The following is a 22241-nucleotide window of genomic DNA, read 5'->3' as shown; positions in this document are numbered from 1 at the left end:
TAGAGAAGCTCGGGGACTGACTCATGACCTGGAAGAGAGGTAGGTGATCGAGCCGGAAACCTATGCACAACGCGGCTGGGCTGCCAAAAGTTCTCTTTATTAATTTCATTTAGAAAGAATGAAACTTCATTCCATTTCCACTTTGGCAGAGTTCCATTTCAGGCTTCAAACTTAATTTTCTAGACTGTGAGCAGAGCACAAGTTTAGAATAGGCTCCTGACTGTGACCCCTCCTGGACCTCATTCACAGCAGGTGCAATAAATCAACCCCAGGAGGGAAAATGTTCCAAATGCCACCAGAAATGCCTAAAGCTGCAGCAATTCTTTTTCTTATTTTGTTTTAACTCCTTCAAAGATGTATAATTGCAGCCTTTCTCCTCCCTCTTCCAGGCTTTGAAGCTCAGAAGGAAAACACCTGGGGGATCTCACCTTGCAGGGCTGTGATAAAGAGAGGAAGGCCTTCCTCCCCTCTGCTGCAGATAACTTCAAGGCTGGAAGCCAAGGTAGGCAGCAAGGATGGATGTGGAAGGGTGTGGATGACATTTCGCAGGGGAAGGCCCACTGGGAAGCAGAGTTGGCGACTCTCAAAGACACAGGAACCCCCACATCTCTCAAATCAAGGCATGGGAATGAGGGCTTCAGTTTTTAGGTCTTCCAGGCTGAGCTCGCTGGCAGCCCACAACTGAGAATAAACCAACATCCGGCAGTTGCAAACATCACCAACTGGCAATTTGCCAGGGAAAACCAGTGTGACATTTCGTGGAAGTGTAATTTAAAAAATCGAAGTATGTTGCTTTTTATTTTATATCCCACATACAATTGAGATCATATGGTATTTGTCTTTCTTGGTTTGATTTATTTCACTTAGCATAATGCCCTTGAGGTTCATCCACGTTGTTGCAAAAGGCAGGATTTCCTTGTTTTATATGGCTGAGCAGTACTCCATCGTGTGTGCGTATAACCAACAGTATGGTGGCTATCAGAGGAGAAGGGGGTGGGAGGTGCTGAAGAGGGTAAGTGCAATTTCACATGTGAACTATCCTTTCAAAGTGTCCAAGCATTCCTGCAGGGACCACTGTTAGTCTTTTAACAAGAAGCACATTAAGGGACATCTTTAAATAAAAAAACACAAAACCCTGAACCAACATGGCCACACATCTCTGTAGTACTGCAGGCAAAGTCCAGTGCAACACAAACACTGCACTGAGTTCAACAGAGTCAGCAAGGTCCCACTAACACTGCAAGTCGCTGAATGTCATCAACAAAGATAACGGCACCCCACCCTTGTGGCTTGGAGATCCTCTTCTGCTAATACACATCCACGATAATTCACATTATCCAAAAGCTTCGGACCCACTCCACCACCAGCCTGGAGGCAGGCGGGCTTTCCTTTGTGGAGAGTTCATACTGGACATCATCTCATGGCCACTGAGAATCTCATGACCTCCTGATCAGCTTCCTGAAACATTTCCCCTATTCTGGGGACTTGAGAGAGGGTTTCTGTTCTCATTTTAATGATGTACAGCTACATATCAAATTTAGGAGCTGCTTAGTGTGGCATCCAGGGGCTTGCACTTCCAGCCCGACTTCATTTTCAGTCTCATATTCTGCTATTCCCCACCCCAAATCCTCAGCGATATTCAACCCTTGCATTCCACTAATTTGCAAGGCCCTCTGAGGCACCTGTTTCTGCACACACTACTCCCTCTGCCTCGAATGAAGCATCACAACTTGTGAGGACCATTGTGGAAAGTGTGGCATTTTGACAGGGTCAACAATGTTAAAAAGCTACACTAAAAATAAGTCTCAAGGTAGCAGAATAAAAGACACCCCTAAATCCACCATGGTTATAGGATGGCTTTACTTCCTGTTTTGTTAACTTCTGAACCGAGACTGTCACACACAAGTGTGCCCCCTTATTCTTCCCTCTGTCCCCACAAATTACAGGGGACTTTCCACTTTATTCGTTTCTGTACTATCTGAACTTTTATAATTTTAAAAAATAATCTTTTAGAAATCTTTTAGAACTGGGTTGATGTGGTGGTTACTATGGGCTGCCTGCTGGGTCTCCATTTCCCACACCTTTGTAGGGAACCACAGTTTTGTCCATCCTTTCTCCACCTGGGCAGTGGGCTTGGGAGGCAGACCCTGGCCATCAGGTACTCCCATCCCTCTTGTCAGTGACTGGTCAGGAATCATCACTAGAGCCAATCAGGGAAGGGCACTGGTGGCCGTCAGAGTCTGTTGTTGGTCCAGCAGTAAATTTAGGTTTTAAAACTAGCCCATAAGCCTAAATGGGGCACTTGTATTCCATACTTTAGGGGGAAAGTGGTTGGGGAGCTTTTTTTCTGTCTACTGTCTCCTGGTAGATACAGGGAGTTAAACAAAAGGTATCTGTCCTACTTCTCAAAGAAATTTTAAATTTAATCTATATTACTGAAAGTAACTTCCTGTTATTTAACTGTAGATTTTCTGTATAATTTGGAGATCAAAGATGAGACATCAAACTGCAGTTCAAGTAATATCTCCCTCTTCCTCTGGAGTTTAATAAGGATAAATACATTTTCATTAATGTAAAATGTTAGCACACAATCCCTATCCCCCAAGGGCTTGTGTGCTGGACAGTGAGGAAGACAGTCAAAATACCAGTGGCAAGTGTTAGGATTAAGGTACAAAGGGGCTTCCAGAAGCCAGAGAGAAGGATGAGCAGAAAAGGCTTCTAGAAAAGGGAATCCCCGAGCTGACATTTGATGTAACAGGTAAGTAACAAAGAAGCAAAGAAAGGGAAGGGCTCCAGGCAGAGAAGAAAGAAAGAATGCGGCCCTCACAGGGGAAAGTCTTTTCAACAAACAGTGCTGGAGCAACTGGAGAGCCACATGCAAAAGAATGAAGTAAGACCCCCTACCTCACTCCATATATAAAAACTAACACAAAAATGTGTCAAAGACATAAACTATAAAGAGCTAAACTTTAAGATCTAAAACTATAAAACTCTTAGAAGAAAACACAGCATTAAACAATGTTTTCTTAGGTATGACATCAAAAGCACAAGAAACAAAAGGAAAAATAGACAAACTGGACTTCATCAAAATTAGAAACTGTTGTGCTAAAAATGAAGAGGGAGAAAAGACAATTCACAGAATGGGAGAAAATACTTGCAAATCATATATCTGATATGGGACTGGTACCCTAAATATGTAGAGAACTCTTACAACTCAATAATAAAAAGATAAATAACCCAATTAAAAATTGGACAAAGAATTTGAATAGAGAGTTCTTCTTAGAAGATATACAAATGGACAGTGAACATATGAAAAGATGTTCAACATTATTACTTATCAGAGGAATGAAAATCACAACCATAATGAGGAAGAAGAAAGAAGCTCAAATGACATCCTGTGAGGGGGTTCAGTGCACCTGATACAGGCAGTGCTGGGGTAGTGGAGATGGCAGAGGGAGGCTGAAGAGACTGGTAGAAATCAAGTCATGAGGAGCCCTACAGGCCAGACTAAGAAGTGTGGATATTCTCCTAAAGGTAATGAAGAGAATAAAAAATTTGAATCTGAGAAGCAACACATTAGATTCAACCATATTCAATGAGTGGGTCATGACTGGCTGCAGGAAGGCAGGTAAAGAGCTTTCCCAGGCAGCTGCCAAAGATGGCGGAGGGGCAGGTCTGGGTGCCCAGTGGCTGACACCATCTCCTGGGCGCCTGGTGGCCATCATGGCAAAGCAGGTACTGCTGGGCTGGAAGGTAGTGGTCGTGTGCTCTGAGGGCATCAACATTTCTAGCAATTTCTACAGGAACAAGTTGAAGTACCTGACCTACCATTTCTGAGTCCCCAGACACATCTGTTGGTGGACCATGAGAGGCATGTTGCCCCCCAAGACCAAGTAGGGCCAGGCTGCCCTGGGTAGCCTCAATGTGTTTGATGGGATCTTGCCACCCTGTGACTAGAAAGAGCGAATGGCAGTTCCTGCTGCCCTCAAGGTCGTGCATCTGATGCCTACACAGATCCCTCCTGTGTAGTGTGCCTGGCTCATGAGGCTGGCAGTCACAGACACAATGGAGGAGAAGAGGAAGGAGAAGGTTAAGATCCATTACCAAAAGGAAAAGCAGCTCATGAGGCTGCAGAAACAGGCTGAGAAGAATGTGAAAAAGAAAACTGACAGATACACAGAGGTCCTCGAGAACCATGGATTCCTGGTCTGAGTCCAATAAAATTGACTGTTGATTCCTCAAAAAAAAAAAAAAAAAAAGGTGGGCAAGGAGACATGAATTTGGGGCAATGGGTAAGAGCCAAGGGCAACCTGAGATCATGATCCTTTTCCTGAAATCCCAGACATTACATATTTAAATTTTTTATTATTTACTAATTTGAGAGAGAGAGAAACCTTGATTTACTGTTCCACTTATTTACAAGGTCTGTCCAAAAAGTATCCAGCCATGTACTATGAAAAATAGAGATATTTACTGCAGAAGATATAAGATTCAAGAAGCAATGCACATAGGACAATGATGCTTCAGTCCCCTTCAAAGTAGGCACCTTAGGACCTCACACAGTTCTCCCAGCATCTCCTCCACTGGTCAAAACACTGTAAAATCCTTTGCTGGAATCACCATCAGATGCCCTGTTGTATTTTCCTGAATCTCACTGATGGTCAGAAGTCTCTTCCCTTTCAGAGGTGATTTTAGTTTTGGGAAAAGTCAGAAGTCATATGGCACCAAATCTGGGCTGTAGGGGGACTGAGTCACAGGAATGATTTGATGTTTCACCAAAAATCTCTGCACCAAATGTGATGCGTGAGTGGGTGCACTGTTGTGATGAAGCTGCCAATCACCAGTTGCCTATAGCTGCAGCCATTTTTGTTGTATTGCATCTTTCAACCAATCAAAAACATTAAGGTTGTACTCCTTATTCATTGTTTGGCCTGGAGAGGGGTATACTTGTGATAGACAGCACCTTCCCAATCAAAAAACAAAGTTAACATGGTCTCGATCTTGCTGTGACTTTGCTGTGCCTTCTTTAGGCGTGGAGAACCCGGCAACTTCCATTGGGACGACTGGGCCTTCGTTTCCAGATCATAGCCATTGACCCACCATTCATCTCTGGTGATGACCTATTTGAGGAAACCTGGTTCATTTGTAATGGTCTGAATCAAGTCATTAGCAACTGCAACACAATGTTCCTTCGGCTCTGGTTGCAGAAGCCATGGAACAAATTTTGCCATAACATGTTTCACGCCAAGACCCTTCGTCAAAATGTCAGAAACAGTAGTTTTTGGAATCCCAAGATTAGCTTCTAGTTCTCACACTGTCAGACATCAATCTTTGTGGATTGTAGCCCGAACACGTTCAACATTCTCAGGTGTTCTGCTTGTTGCAGGTCTTCCAGAACATGGATCATTTTCAACATATTCTCAACCATCTTTGAAGGTTTTGTGCCAAATTTTTATTTGCACTGCACTCATTGCATCATCCCTGAAAGCCTTCTGAATCATCTGAATAGTTTCCATGTAGCAATGTTCAAGCTTAATACAAAATTTGATGCAGATTCGTTGCTATTCTCCCTCAGTTATTTTGAATGTGACAGCCACACAGTACACATGCTCACTCACTGGTGTCTACTGTCCCCACTGACTACTACAGCGAAGTCGTCATTGTTCACGCATGCACATTCCAGTCCAATTTCCTTGGCTGCCAGGTTACATCGATGTCATACAAACTGTTCTCATTATATTAACAATGGATGGACTTTTTCCAGGTTGATGCTTGTATGTGCACTGACCAGGGACTGAACCTACAACCTTGGTGGGACAATGCTCTAACCAACTGAGCTACCTGGCCAGGGTCCAGAAACTACGTATTTTTATAAGCACTGGCCCTAACATTAGAGGGCGCAACAACATGCTTACATAAATCATAATACTCAGACTCCAGAGGGAGTCTGGTAAGTTTCAGAGAAGCTCCAAAGTACCACTGAAATCGGTTTGAAAGTCACTGAGTTGGGAACTAGTGGTGCCCACATACCCACCTTCAGAACAGGGAAAGCCCCAAGTTGTGAAACCAGCCTAAACCTTCTAGTCAGGTACTGGTGAATTGTGAGAACCATAGAATCTCAGGGCTAGAAAGGATCTAAAAGGCCCCTGAGTCACCCACTGTCTGATGCCTGAATTCTACCTATAGGGCCCCCAAAACAGTTATCCTGGCTTTGCTTCAAGACCTCCAGAGATTTGTCAAAAAGGTGAACTGTTTATCCCATCTTTGAAAGCTCTGGAATATCAAACCCTTCCTTCAGCTCGGTTCCCACCCCCTGGTCTGCATCTCTGACATTAAGGCCACCTAGGCAGGGCAACCTGTGCATGGGGGAGTCCTTGGCTTGTTGACAGTAGCTGCTATGTGCCCTGTACCAGGTCTTCTCTCCCTCAGGCTACACAAATGTCCTCATTCCCTAAAAGGTTCCTCAGGCACATGATCTTGAGTCTCTTCTCTGGTCATTCTCAGAAGTCACTGTGATTCCTTGGGGGGACCTTAGAGAGTGACAGTCATAATGTTCAGAGTACTGATCTGAACACTGCAGGGACCAGAAAACCATCCCTGGTCTATTAATAGGCAGCCACAGCACACACTGATGCAGATAGCACTGGTCAGGCACTAAAATAACAAAGTAACCTTTACCCACGGTGTTACTAAACCACTTCTTCCCCATTCTGGTACTTGTGAAATGGTGTGCTCGACCCCTCAGAAGAGAGCTCACATTTCTCAGACAATTCCCACTCAGCAACGATTATCTGCAACTGATCAGGTGGCTGGTGGTACGCAAGAGGACTCATAGAGAATGTGGAGTGCAGCAAAGGAATAAAGGGAAGAGTTCACAGGAGACAAAAAAGAGAAAGGGTGTCTAAAAACTTTATCCAAGAGTGCTGAGAAGGGGCCTTGGAATTGAAAGGGACTTGGGGATGTCTGCAAGGCCGGCCACTTCGGGAGGAGAGGGACCGCCCGAGCACAGGCTGCTGGACACACCCTGCTCCAGCAAAGCAGATGTGCTACCGCTGAGGAACTGAGTCAGCCAGCTGAGGGCACATGCAGCTGGGACAGTAAGGCTTCATGATCAGCAAGTGCCCTGAGACACAAGGGTCTGCACAGGCCAACCTGTGCATTTATTAGGTACACTCTTTTCATTTACTTGTTTATACCTGTCTATGCCACCAAAACTTTGAGGCACTTAGGACAGACGGATTACATCAGAAACACGTGAATAAAAATCAGGATCAGAAAAGGGGCTTTGTGGATACTATCTAACTCAACTTGGATGACCATCCAACTACATAGATGCTGTTATCTATATTTCACAGCTAAGAACACTGGGTCTCAAAACAGTTAAGGAAATTGCCCAAGGTCTCATTGTTATTAAGTGACATTTACACTTGAATCTAGGTCAGAAACTTAAGCTCTCTTCTGTTATCACACTATCCACATCTTCTGGCTTCTTCTCTGTGGGCACTCCCTAGCCAGGCAGAGAACAGAGTCACCTGGAGCTCAGACTCTGAAATCAAGCTGCTGGGACCAAGCCCTGACTCCTCACCAGGTATGGTAACCTTGGACAGGTGATAATATCCTGCCCCTCCACTTCCTTACCTGTAAGCTGGGGTTAATAACAGTACCTACATCCCCAGGACTGGTCAGAGGGTTAAATGAATTTGTATTACTAGAGCACTTTTAGAACAGTTACACAGTACACACTAAAGTAGATTAACTAGATTAGTCAACTAAAGTAGATGTGAACTCAGGCAAGCAGCTTAACCTCCTAGGCCATCATCTGTAAACTGGGGAGAATACGGAGAAATCTCCCAGGCATGACAATTACTAAGTGAGATAATACGTGTAAAGCACCTATATGTGTTTGGTTATCACTATTACCACACTACCTTACTTAAAATCATCTCTTCTTTCATCCAAGGCTGAACATTATTGGGTAATTTAACCACTCAAATAATCAGCACAATTAGCATTTAATAGGTTAATTGATTTAGAAAAATAAATATAAACTTAAGGAAAAATGATGAAATACAATGTGAAATCATTAAAAAGCAAAATGAAACACAGGAATGACAGGTGATGCTAAAAGAAATTCTTCCCATTCTGTTTTGAGAACACATGCAGAGAGAGCATCACAGCATATGGACTACAGGGCAGCTGCCTGAGAGCGTGCTGAATGGAACTCACCCCCACCCTACCCCACCCCACCCCACCCCACCCCACCCCACCCCACCCCATGACGCCAGTAAAGGGGAAGAACACTGGGAGTTAGGTGGCTGAGTTGGTTGGGTTTTTTTAGGGTGGACTGTCTCTGATTCTGGGTTTAGAGCGCTAAGACTAAGTGTTTTCCCCTCTGTTTATAACTTTCATGAACATTTATTTATAATACTTCAGAGATGATATTACTGTTTAAATGTATGCTCAGAAACATTTTAATTTAAACCACACCAATGGAATATCTAACCTTTACGCGGTCAGGGTCCACATAATGCATTTTTTTCATATCACATTCTTCAGTAGTATAATTTAACTTGAGGATATAAAGGATCCACACTCCAAACACAAGCAATATACACCTAGAAAAAAAATCAATTAGGTAGAATGATCCAGTCACATGATAATCAGGAGCAACTGTGAAATAAGTGAAAACCTAACCCAAATTGGGTTTGCCTGTCATGCAGCATAAAAGTACCATCTTTTTAAAATTTATTTATTTATTTATTTTAGAGAGGGAAAGGAGGGAGAATGAGAGAGAGAGAGAGAGAGAGAGAGAGAGACATCAATGTGTGGTTGCTGGGGGCCGTGGCCTGCAACCCAGGCATGTGCCCTGACTGGGAATCGAACCTGCGACACTTTGGTTCGAAGCCCGTGTTCAATCCACTGAGCTACGCCAGCCAGGGCAAAAGTACCATGTTTAAAGCTGACCTCAGTGGCCAACTGAAGGCACAACTTCTTATTTCCTGAGAAGATACATTAGTCATTTATGATCACCTTTGTTACAAAAAAATTTTTTAAAACCTTTTCCCACAAAGGCACCCTAATAAAATCTGAATCAAAATGCAGCCTACTGGACTTTAAAAAACCAAGTAATAGCTTTTGAATTACACAATCTCAGCTTCAAATTTTTCCTGCTTTAAGATACTGTCAACCCTTGAAATACCATATGATTCCACTTACATGAAGTACGCAGAGTAGTCAGAAGGGCAGACACAGAAGTGGACTGGTGGTTGCCAGGGGCAGGGGGAGAGGAATGGGGAGTTAGCATTGAATGGATGCCGACCTTCTGTTTTGCAAGATAAAAAGAGTTCTGGAGATGAGTGGTGTGATGCTTGTGCAACAATGTGAAAGTGCTTAACATCACCAAATTGTTCCCTTAGAAATGGTTAAGAGATAATTAGGTTCTGGCCAAGATGGAGGCATAGGTAGAAACCCTCTACTTCCTTGCATAACCAAAAAAAGGATAACAACCAATCTAAAATCAATAAACAACCAAAAGGGCCAGAGAATCAAACTGCATGGGACTCTTGACAACCATGGAATTAAAGAAAAAATCAGCTAGAACAACCAGACCAGTAAGGCAGCAGACTGCACCAGCTGACTCAGAAAAACCGTGGGGAGGTGGCAGGCCATGTGAGCAGGGCTGGCTGAAGGTGAAAATGAAACTCAGAGCTGACTGTGGACTATGGCCTCACTATGGTGGGAGAAACTCCCAGTCTCACAGTTGGTTAGAAACCATGCGCTAGAGACGAGCAGGGGAGCTGCACTGTGCCCTCTCTGGCCCCTCTCCCACAGGCAGTGCCACAGTGCAGCAAGGAGGGTTGCCTTGCCCTGGTGAACACCTAAGGCCACAACCCCTTACAACTTATCAGGTGCAGAGAAAAAGAACTAGGGCCCAAATGAAAGAACAGAGCAAAACCTCAGAAATAGAACTAAGCAATGAGGAGATCACCAACCTATCCAATGGAGAATTTAAAGGCCTGGTAATCAAAATGCTCACACAACTGATTGAGCTTGGTCAAAAAATGAAAAAACAAATGAAGAAAACCCAAAGTGAAATAAAGCAAAATATTCAGGGAACCAACCTTGACAGGAAGAAAACCAGGAGTTAAAGTAATGATTGGAACAAAAAGAAAAAATAAACACACAACCAGAACAAAATGAAGAAACAAGAATTCAAAAAGGTGAAGAGAGTCTTACAAACCTCTGGGACAACCTGAAACATTCCAACATACGAATTATATGGGTGCCAGAAGGAGAACAGCAGCAAGAAATTTGAAAACTCATTTGAACAAATAATGAAGGAAAACTTCCCCAATCTGGCAAAGGAAATAGACCTCTAGGAAGTCCGGGAAGCCCAGAGAGTCCCAAAAAAGTTGGACCCAAAGAAGAACACACAAAGGCACATCATCATTAAGTTACCCAAGATTAAATAAAGAGAGAATCCTAAAAGAAGCAAGAGGAAAGGAGAGAGTTACCCACAAAGGAGTTCCCATAAGACTGTCAGCCAATATCTCAAAAAAAACCTTTCAGGCAAGAAGGGGCTGGAAAGAAGTATTCCAAGTCATGAAAGGCAAGGACCTACATCCAAGATTACTCTATCCAGCAAAGCTATTATTTAGAATGGGAGGGCAGATAAAGTGTTTCCCAGATAAGGTCAAGTTCAAGGAGTTCATCATCACCAAGCCCTTATTATATGAGAAGTTAAAGGGAGTTATCTAAGAAAAAGGTGAAAAATATGAACAGTAAAATGACAAGAAACTCACAGCCATCAACAACTGAACCTAAAAAACAAAACCAAAAACAAACTAATCAAACAACTGGAACAGGAACAGAATCACAGAAATGGACATCACACAGAGAGATTTCAGCGGGGAGTGGGTAGGAAGGAATAGGGGGGAAAGGTACAGGGAAGAAGAAGCATAACTAGTAGGCATAAAATAGATGGGGAGAGACAAAAGAAACAGAGGTATAGGAAACAGAGGACTCAAAGAACTTATATGCACAACCCATGGACATGAACTGGGGGAAGAATCCTGAAGAGTTGGGGGGCAGGGAGGAAGGGGGATAAAGGGGTAAAAATTGGGAAAACTATAATAGCATAATCAATAAAAATACTTAAAAAATAAAAATTGAGATGATTGAAAAAAAGAAATGGTTAAGACGGTAAATTGTATATTACATGTATTTTATTTACCACAGTAAAAAAAATGGGGGGAAAAGACGGAGTCCTTAAACAATCTCCTCATTATTTCTCTAGGAATTCTCCCCAGAAATGAGGCTGCCTGCAGGGACACTGTGCCACCAGTCACCCTTAAGATCATCTAAAACATTGCTTTAAGCATTTGATACAGCCACACTGTTATATAGTTTAAAACACACGTGGGCACACACACACACACAGGATTTGGAGAGAAGAACTGAGCCTCGTTGTAATTCTAGAAATCTCATTTTTAATAAGCTCCCCAAGTGATACTGACAAACTAAAAATTAAAAAAAGTTTAAACCGATGTTTAAGAGCCACTGTTTTAAATAATTCGTGTTGGAAATAACCTTAAGGGGAAAAATAACCTATTTTTTAAAGAAAGGGGAAGTTTTAAAAATACAGCATCTAGCATAGTACACTGTACACAATATATGCTAAATATTTTTTCCTTCTTGCATTTTAAAAATTTTTTATTTACCCCTCAGCACCCCTCTACCCAGCACCCACCACTCCCTCAGGCAATACCCACACCATTGTTAATGTCACTGGGTCATGGGTATAAATTCTTTGGCTACTCCACTTCTTATTCTGTACTTTACATCCCCATGGCTATTCTGTAACTACCTATTTGTACTCCTTAATCCCCTCATCTCTTCACCCATTCCCTGACACCTCTCCCATCTGGCAACCATCAAAACCTTCTCCATATCCATGATTCAGTCTCTGCTCTTGTTTGCTTAGTTTGGTTTTTAGATTCAACTGTTGGTAGATATGTATTTATTGCCCTATTAATAGTTTTCATAGTTTTTTCATAGTTTTGATCTTCTTTTTCTTAAATAATCCCTTTAACATTTTATACAATAATAGTTTGGTGATGATGAACTCTTTTAGTTTTTTCTTGTCTGGGAATCTCTTTATCTGTCCTTTGATTCTAAATGATAGCTTTGCTAGGTATAGCAATCTTGGCTATAGGTCCCTGCTTTTCGTAATTTTGAATATTTCTTGCCAATACTTTCTAGCCTGCAAAGTTTCTTTTGAGAAATCAGCTGACAGTCTTATGGGAACTGAGCTGTAGGTAACTAACTTCTTTGTTCTTGCTGCTTTTAAGATTCTCTTTATCTTTAACCTTTGGCACTTTAATTATGATGTGTCTTGGAGTAGGCTTCTTTGCATCCATCTTGTTTGGGATTCTCTGTGCTTCCTGTGCTTGCATGTCTATTTCCTTCACCAAATTAGGGAAGTTTTCTTTCATTATTTTTTCAATTAGATTTTCAATTTCTTACTCTGTCTCTTCTCTTTCTGGCACCCCCATGATATTACTGTTGGAATGCCTGAAGTTGTCCCAGAGTCTGCTTACACTACCCTTATTTTTTGTTGGGTTCTTTTTCTTCTTGTTCTTTTGATTGGTTGTTTTTTGCTTCCTTATGTTCCAAATCATTGTTCTGATTCTCGGTTTCATCCACTCTACTGTCACTTCCCTGTAAATTGTTCTTTGTGTCAATTAGTGAATCCTTTGTTTCTGACTGGATCTTTTTTACACTATTGAGGTCCTTACTAAGTTCCTTGAGCATCCTAATAACCAGTGTTTTGAATTCTGCATCTCATAGATTGCTTATCTCCCTTTTGTTTAGTTCTTTTTCTGGAGCTTTGATCTGTTCTTTCATTTGGACCACATTTCTTTGTCTCCTCATTTTGGCAGTCTCCCTATGTTTGTTTCTTTGTATTAGGTAGAGCTTTTGTGACTCCCTGTCTTGGTAGCATGCCCTAATGTAGTGAGTGTTCTGTAGGGTCCAGTGGCACAGCCTCCCCTATCACCCAAGCTGGGTACATAAGGTGTACCCTTCATGTGGGCTGAGTACTCCCGCCTCTGGTAGTTGAGCCTTGATTGCTATCGGTAGGTCAATGGGAGGGATTTATCCAGGCCAGTCAGCTGCAAGGACTGTCTGTGACCACTGACCACAGAATTCTGCTCTCCATGAAGGATCAGCTGTACAGGGTTCGGGTGGTGGTGTTCTGATGTGGTCTGTAGCTGTCCATTGGGTGTGTGGGCCCTGAGGTTTTCTGAGTGGTGTAGGCCAAGGTCAGCCCCAACCTGTACTTTGCCCAGGGCCACTGTGCCTGGGCTATAAAGCAATCTGAGAGGGCTGTTACTTGTGCTGGGCTTGGAGATTTCCAGGTGAAGCCAACCTGTGAATCTAGGCTGGCTACTGTTAGTTGCTGGGCCTGAGGCCACTTAGCAAGAGGTACTGGGGTTGGGGGCTCACTGAGGCTGGCTATTCAAGGCACAAGCCAAAACCAGCCATTCATATGGAAAAGTCTCTATTAGCAGCTTGGTTGAGCCCCATGAGGGAAGTCTCATGGGATCTCCAAGCAGAATGGGGGTTGGAGAGAAACCATGTTAGCCAGTTTCATGGAGTCTCAGATGTGGTGCCCACCTGCTGGCTCTATGGCTCTGTTGGGGGAGGTTTCAGGAAAGGGACAATGGCCTCTGCCCTCCTTTGTGTCTGGGAGAAAGCTGTCCCCGAGCTCTCACCTTGATGTCAGATAGTTTAGTTCCACCCTGTATGCCACTGGTACTTTTCAAGCTGCTACCCTGGTGCTAAAGCTCAGAGGGAGTGAGTCTGAGTAGGTGAGTCTGTGTGTGGGTTCTTTAAAAGGAACTGCTTGAGACTCCAGAAGTTTCTTCCACCGACTGAATCCCCGCTGGTTTTTGCCACCAGAAATTATGGGGACTTATCTTCCTGTCACTGGAACCCTAGGGTGGGAGGCCTAGTGTAAGGTGCTCCCAAGATATCCCTCCCAAATTTTTATCTATCACACGTGGTTGTGGGACCAGCCCGTTCCTCATCTCTGCCCCTCCTACCACTCTGGGTGGATGTGGTTTCTTGAATTCTGTAGTTGTCAGATTTTCATTCAGTTCGATTTCTGATAGTTCTGAGTGATGGTTGGTCTATATTTTAATTATAATTTTGATGTGGTTCTGTGAGGAGGCGAGCCATGTTACCTATGCTGCCATCTTGACTGGTAGTTTTCTAAATATTTCTTAATATTTGAGGATGCTGGTACAAAAAAGTATTGCTAGGAAGTTATTTTCAACACATTTTAATTCTCTTTTTAACAGTCTCCCCATGTGAACCTGGACAAGCACAATGTTAAGTGAATAGTATGCTACCATTTGTGTAAAAAAGCGGGGCAGAGTGGGCCTAGAGGGAGGAACGGATACACAGTATTTCCTGTATATATAAGACTGGAAATATTGGTTATCTGTAACTGGGAAGAGGAAATGTGTGGAGCAGAGAGAAGGTCTTTTATTGAGTACCTTTAATATCTATTGAATTTTGAATCTTGTGAATACAGTATTATTTATTCTTCTCTTCAGCCCCCTGAAAAAGTATTACATTCAGTGCACGTAATAATTCCCCTATTTTGATTTGTTCTTTTTTTAAACAAAGGAAAAAATGGTATTGAAAGCAGGCCCAGTGTGTACAGCACTGATCCCACTCCTGGTCACAAGTCTGTCTCGTGCAGACTGTAAGGAGCGTGGGAAGCAGGTCTGTTCTGTTTGTGGCCACGTGGCCAGTCCCCAACACAATGCCAGGAATGTGCAGACATCAGAAAACACTGGCTGATGACTACGAGGAGATGAAAAATGACGTAAGTGTTTATGAATGTACATTTCCTTTTCACATCATTTTTAATCTACACCTCCTACTTTAGTAAAGAGAGAAGGGAAAGTAGACTTCAGGGTAACGTTTCTGTATGTAGTCATGAAAAGGGGTAATTTTCAACGTGGTTCAGCTGGTACCAAATAAAACTGACAAGTTCCTCCTTTAACAGTTCTACCACTTATTAGTATATACAGGTGACCTGGCTGAGACACCTGTCATCCTTTTTAGTATTCAATATTTAATGTGATTCAAATGCCTTTAGGGGCCTTTAATTAATCATATTTTAGATTAACTGAAAATAGCTAAGGGAAAAAGCCCTCTTTTGTTAAATAACGGCAGGAAGAGCTGTGCACTGTCAGAGCTGCCCTCCTGGGCCTCCAAGCTCAGGTACAGAGCCCAAGGGGCCCCCTGGCTGGGCAGTGTACTCTTACCGAGTATAGTTTGATGCATAAGCCCAGGGCATCTGTGCATTGAATCTCTCACTTACGTGCCTTTAAACGATCCTTTGCCCAAGTGTGATCAAGTACAAGAGCCACTGTTAGGGCTCTCACTGTATTCTATTCTTAATTCTTATTTTGACTCAAATCAGGGGGATCTTATGGCCCAAGGGGCCATACTTGTACTTACTTCAAAACATCTTTTAACAACAAGCTCGGTCTTCTCATCTTGTTTTGAGCCCGGGTGTACCATTGCAGGGAGGGTTTTGAGCAGTCGCTTCTCAGTTTCACACAGTGATACTCACTTGGCATTGCTGTGAAGAGAGGGGAAGAGGACAGGAGGAGGAAAAGGGATGAGTTAAGTGGATGATGGTTTTAAAGAACCTTCATGTGGTACATCCATACCAAGGAATACTACTCAGTAATAAAAAGGAACGAACTATTGATATAAGCAACAACTAGATGAACCTAGAAAGAATTATGCTGAGCCAAAGACTAAAAGGTTACATATTGTATGACTACATGTATAGAACGTTGATGAAATGACAAAATTATAGAAATGGAGAACAGACCAGTAGTTGTCAGGAGTTATATCGGGGTGCTGGGTATGTCTATGAAAAGCACCATGAAGGATCCTTGTGAGGATGAAAATGTTCTGTGACTTGCCTGTATGCACGTCAATATCCCCGCTGTGATACTGTACTATGGTTTTGCGACATGCTACCACTGAGGGGAACTGAGGAAAGATTACACAGGGTCTCACTGTATTTCTTACCATTGCATGTGGACTTACAATTATCCCAAGATAAAAAGTCTAATTTATTAAAGAGCCTTTAACTTTTAGAGATACACATGGAAATATTTACAGGTAAAAGGGCAGAAATGAGATCATCAAAAAATCAGTAAGGGGATAAGTATGTGGTAGGGGAACATGTGAGACAAGACTGGCTTTACACTGACAGCTGTCGAAGCTGGGGTTGGGGACGGGCTCACACCATTCTCATCCTCTTACACTTACATATGAAGTTCGCTATAATACAACAGTTTACAAATAGAGTGTAATAAGAAAATTGTTGCACTAAGAAAAAAGGAAATATGGCAATTTTAAAAGACATTTTTCTTTAAAAATATATATGTTCTTGGGTACGCTTATGTACTTATTCTTTTGAGTTAATTTTATTCTCAAATATTCAATTTCTAAACAATATCCCCAGAGGTGCTGCAGTAAAAACTGACGCAAAGAAGCACTGTTGGAAACCTGGATGTGCCTTTGCACATGAGGTACCCTCAGTCTGCAATCCGCTGGGAGTCCCTCCCACAGTCTGCCTGGCCAACCACTTCATCCTCTCCACCCACGGGCTCTCCTTCGCTGTGAAGACCAGTTTTCAATACCATAGCCGTCTCTGGGAACTCCACTACCTGTTTACCATGATTAACTGAAATGTTCTGTTAATGTTCAAGGTCTCCTCTACCTTTTTCCAAGCACTGGGGGCACTGAGCTGCAGGGCCAGAACTTCGTCATTTTTGTATCTCCATCATCTAGGACAGGGCTGGGCACACACAGGCCCTCAAGAAACGAGACCCTGAATGGGACGTGCATTACGTGGCCGTGGCCTGTCATCAGATAAGATACCCGCCCCGCCTACATGCACACACAAACTGTATTTTCTCAATTACATTTAAGACTAACACTGAAGTTGACTGTTAACGGAAATTCTAATAGCAAAGAATAAAGCATGCACTCTATTGAAAGATCTAAAATGTACAACAACAGGAAATTTGTTGGTGAATTACGGTGCAAACCGCATGGAATACGCTGCAGTACTTAAAGCCTAGCTGCATGAGAAAGTGCCTCAGGAACCACAAATTTGAGCCTGTTCTCCCTCAGACTGGCAGGGAGAGTGCCTCCACATCATCACTTCACTAACCATCTTCATGCAGGAAAGACCTGGTATTCAAAAATTATATATTTCTATTCACGCATAAAAATATAACAGATTCTTCTTAAATGCCTGCCTGCCTGCCAGATGAAGACATTCTTCTTACCAAAGCTCCAATGAAGAAAGATAAGGTCAAGGCCGGGCTTTCAGTCCATTTGTAGAACTGGCACTGACATTTTCAAAATTAAGGATTAACCATTCAGAAGGAGAATAGACAGACACCACAGAGTAGTACATGATGAACTGACAAATTAACTGCACACAGTTACTAGTACAAGGGTGGGGATGGTGTTAATATTTTGGCAAAGGAATGAGCCTACACATGATCTCACTAAGTCTTAAAAACAACTACTTCATTCCCTTGCATTTAACCTGTCAAAAGGCCACACATGACTAACCGAGGAGCTCAGAATGCAGCCTACATCAGCCTACACATGACAGGCCACACATGACTAACCGAGGAGCTCAGAATGCAGCCTACATCTGTCCACCTCCAAGTCCACGCCCTTCCACCTGCAGGTGCTTAGGAAAGGCAGGTCTCAGAACAGGTGGGTATATATATATGGGACTGGTCTTTTGCTTTGTTTTTAATAGTAAAGGCATGCCAAGGCACACATTATTATAAATAAAAATCTGAAGTTGAGAAAATAGTGAATAAACCAGCATGGCTGGAGTGGACTGTCTAGGAAAGTGAACAAGATGGTGCTATGGCAGCCAAAAGAGCAAGTCTTTTAAGGTGGGAGATTTCTGAGAGCAGGACTTCACAGCAGGAGAGGAGGAAGACTGGTCTCCCGCCTGCAAGGCCGCCTGGGGACAACAAGACAGGATACTGGATGCACGACGCTGTCCGGGCGGAAGGAGAGCCTGAGGTCCGTCCTGGTGAGGATAAAGAGCAAAGGACAAGGACAGAAATCTACTGACAAATGGCATCAGGAAGAATGGTGATGAAAAGATAAATCTGGGTCTTGGTTACAGAAAGAAATAGTAATGGAAGTCAATTTTTGTAGTTAGTCGTGAGGATGGGATGAATTTGAGGAGATATATAACTACATAGTTGTCCAGGAGGCAGCTGGAAATGTGGCCTGGGGCTCAATGGACCGTCCATCCCACCGGCCAGCCTTTCTCAGCCAGTAGAGTTAAGCCCTAAGGCACCCACACAGTATGGAACAAATTAACTTCTGTCCTGGAAACCCAGACTGGTGGGTTCCGCACCATGCATGGGAAAGGTGAGAAAAGCCTCAAATCATGTTTGGGTTCTGTGTTTCAGATGAAGAATTCTACTTGATAAAGGAGAACAGAAGGCAGAGAGCCTGCCCTCAGGGAGAAGACAGCCTTGTGGTGCACAGAGACTAAACCTGTCTCAGTAGCAAGGAGAATGCACGACAGCCACAGCACAGCAGCAGGAGCTGGGAGAGGGGCCGAGTGAGGAGGGAAGACACAGAAAGGACATTCCCATGGGCAGAAAGAATGGAATGAGCAAAGCACAAAGGCCTGGTTAGTCTGAGGGAACAGCAAATGACTGGGGATAGCTGAGAAAGCATGGCACAGGGTGGAGATGGGTGGTGGGCAGGAGTTAAGGGCAATACTGTGGTCCTACTGGACACCCCAGGGCTGGTGCTGTATCTCGGGTGTGAGTGGTGGCTGCTAACAGAACACAGCTGTCCCTTTCTCTGCAGGCTTGCCCTCTGTCCCCAGCCAGTGACTGGCTGACTGATAGGGGTACCTCTGGCCTCCAGGTGGGATCACCCTGGGAGAACAAATCAAGCTCCAAAGCTTCCTGAGGACTCAGCTGAGACCACAGCTCTGCTCAGCTGCTTCTCCTGCTTCACTTCCCTCTCTCACTCCTTTTTGTCCTGGCAGCTCCCTCAATAAAGCAGGAGCCCTTGGGTTCCCGTTTCAGGCTCTGCTTCTAGAGAACATGACCTAAGACAGCCATTAGGTCGGCAGGGTCAACATTTGGGAAAATCACAGAAGGTCATGGATGATCACAAGAAGCCCTTGAGGATTTTATTCATGAGGGATCATGAATCACGTGGAAGAAAATCACTGGGGAAGCAGCAGGGACAGCAACAGAGGCAGAGGCGAGTCTGGGATGGCAGGCTGCTGAGGAGCTGCCATCACGCGCTCACGGCCCACGCGGGCTGTCCCCGCAAAGATGGCGGGGGCCGGGTGAGCGGGGTGGCTCCCAGCCACAGAAATGACAGGGCTGGAGATAGATCAGGCGTGGTGAGCAGGCAGGAGGGAAGATAACTCAAGTGACAGGGGGGAAAGTGCAGCTCTTTTTACAGAGAGGTCGCAGGAGGAGGGGAATCCGTTGAGATGGTAAGGCCCCGCCTTCTAGAAACCCAAGTGTAGGGAAATGATAGCAGGAATATATAACTACAACAGTGTGGGAAGGGCTGAGAGAGAAAGGAGACTGCTCAGAAGTGTGGAGTCTGATACCGGCACAGACGCACAGTGTGGTCAGAGAGCTGACTCCCTAGGCTGCCTTGCCAAAGCCCATCCATGGGCACCACGACAAAAGTCGTGCATGCAAGCGTACATCTAAACTTTCTTCTGTCCTCATCCAACAGGGAGGAGGATTTGGGGGTGAGGAGACAATGGTTTAGTTATAAATGCTCAAAAGTATACCAGTCTAGGTGAGACAGGATAGTGAGAAGCTAGGAAAAGTCCTTGACAAGTGGAATAGGGAAACGGAGACGGACAGCTGAACAGAATGGTCCAGCAATTTACAGCCAGGTGTAGATGGTCACCAGGACCTGGCAGGGGGCAAAACTGGGAAAACAAGGACCTGACCCCCAGGGTAACCTTTCCTCCCTAGAGACAGCACCTAGGCCTCAGTGGTGTTTCAGCTCCAGGTCCAGAAAAGCAGCAAAACCAGGTGGGCTATGCCAGAGCCAATTGCAATGACTAACAAGCCCCTTGCCCTGTCACTGACCAACCAGAGGGGACCATGACCCTGAAAGGGCACTCCTGGAGAACTGATGAATATTCCGCTGAAACCCTCCCCTGAAACCTCCCCTAAGACTCCAAGCCTGCAAAAAAGGGGGAAACGCCTAAAGACAAAGGACGCAGCATGCACCTGCACGCTCTCCATCTGGGGAGCAATCTACACCACTCCCTCCTTCTCCCCCCACTTCGTTCCCCACAGGCACGAGTCTCCTAAACTCCAAGGCAATGGGTAGCTGGCAGCTTGTCCCAGGCTGACCCCCCAAACCTGTCCCCAAAGCCCCCTTTACTCTGACTTCCCAGGGAGCTCAGGCAGCCCAGCCTAGGCTCTCCTGCTGCTTCTTCTATACTAAGCCCTTCCTTGTTTTACTCTCCCCAACTTTAATAAACATATCCTCGAAGTCATCTGGGCACGTGTTGTGAGATCTTTCTCACACGAAGTCAAGAACCCACACACTACAGCTGGCCCTAGGCAGACACACTCAGGGCCAGGCCCCTGTCTGGGAACACAGGGTTTCAACTGTTGTTGTGTGGAACTCCTGGTGACATGTTACTTCTCTTAGTGACTGCAGAAGTAGATCTCCTCCCAAGCACACTGCCATTCTTGTATGGTCTAGGTAGCTAATTTCAAACTAGTTTTAGCTTTAGAACTCTTTTTTTTAAATCTGAAAACAGATTTAGAATCCTAAAATATAACACAGGTAAGAAGTATTCAATTGCTCTCTTGCAGGGTTTCCCTACCTCACGCTATTGACATCTGGGCTGGGTAATTCTCTGTAGTAGGAGGATGTCTTGCGCATTACAGGGCGTTTTGCAGCATCCCTGGCCCGTATCCACTGGATGCCACTAGTATCTCTGGACCTCCCCTCTTCCAGCTGTGACAACCAAAAATGTCTCCAGATATTGCCAAATGTCCTCTGGGGGGCAAAATCACCCCAACTTCACCCACTGGGATGAAGTCATATTAAAATTCCAACCTTGCTGTATCTTTAAGTGTTGGAGGTGTACAAAACAACATAAGCAGAGCCACTTTCAAATGGAATCAGAGCTGCCCTCCTAGAGGAGCTGCCTCACATGTCGTGCTCCTCAAGCCCTGGGATGTCAAAAGAGGGCAAAATAACCTCCGACCTGGGCCTAGAGCACTGCATTTTGCCGTGTATAATGCACACCCACATTTTTGGCCCAAACTTTCAGGAAAAAAATCTTTCATTTTAATTTTTTAACTAACTTATTTATTTACATTTAGATATTTGTTTTTATACTATAACGGAATTTTAGCATTTATTTTTTGAACATACTATGGTACAAGAAATTTTGTATGACAAATAATTACAAAACACAAGAACATATATAAGGTACAGGAAATGTTGTTACTGGTAACAAATTGGTACTACCCATGTATAATGCACATCCCTACTTTTCCCTCAAAGATTTGGGCAAAAAAGTGTGCATTATACACAGCAAAATACAGTATTCCAAACAACTCTTTGTTCTGACTGCTGGGACTGAAAATTGAAGACATTCTTTAGAATTAGCATCACATCACCTCTGGGCCTTTTGGCTAAGATCAAATGCTAGCTAATCTATGTCTATCCTTCTATTCATGTAATTACTCCCTGTCTCATAAATACCTCTTGCCTTCACCTAAATCACAACACTATTTGGGTTTCTGCCTGAATCAGCACTTCCTGCATAGTTACCCTTTTGGATCTCAAATAAACGCTGTTGTCTCTTATTTTTGGCCTTTTATTTATAGATTAGCAAAGGTAATTAAATGTAATGCAGCCCTGGCTGGGGTGGCTCAGTTGGTTGGAGCATCATCCTGTCTCACAACCAAAGGGTTATGGGTTCAATCCCTGGTCCAAGCACATATGGGAGGCAGTCGATTGATGCTTCTCTCTAGCATCGGTGATCTCTCTTTCCCTTTCTCTCTCTGTAAAAGCAATGGAAGAATGTCCTCGGGTGAGGATAAAGGAACAAGAAAAACTCTGTGCGAAAACTGAAA

General features: G+C 43.8%; 1 protein-coding gene and 1 pseudogene across 2 annotated transcripts in view; one reads left to right on the top strand and one right to left on the bottom strand.

Annotated features, from left to right (window-relative positions):
- ST3GAL5 (ST3 beta-galactoside alpha-2,3-sialyltransferase 5) overlaps window positions 1-22241 on the bottom strand; it is a 51191-nt gene that overhangs the window by 15480 nt on the left and 13470 nt on the right. Inside the window, exons 2-3 of one of the 2 annotated variants that reach the window (XM_045827697.1) lie at window positions 15538-15661; window positions 8504-8615 (exon numbers count right to left, since the gene is read on the bottom strand). In XM_045827697.1, the coding sequence (XP_045683653.1) occupies window positions 8504-8615; window positions 15538-15661 (236 nt within the window). The remainder of the gene's footprint in view (window positions 1-8503; window positions 8616-15537; window positions 15662-22241) is intronic. The other variant, XM_045827699.1, reaches the window with a different exon arrangement.
- Window positions 3537-4212, top strand: LOC123811511 (annotated as a pseudogene).

Source organism: Phyllostomus hastatus, unplaced genomic scaffold (genome assembly GCF_019186645.2).
Source record: "Phyllostomus hastatus isolate PE091 unplaced genomic scaffold, TTU_PhHast_1.1 phas_scaffold_78, whole genome shotgun sequence".
Lineage (NCBI taxonomy): Eukaryota > Metazoa > Chordata > Mammalia > Chiroptera > Phyllostomidae > Phyllostomus > Phyllostomus hastatus.
Note: the sequence above shows the minus strand (reverse complement) of the source record. Positions and strands in the feature narration are given on the sequence as shown.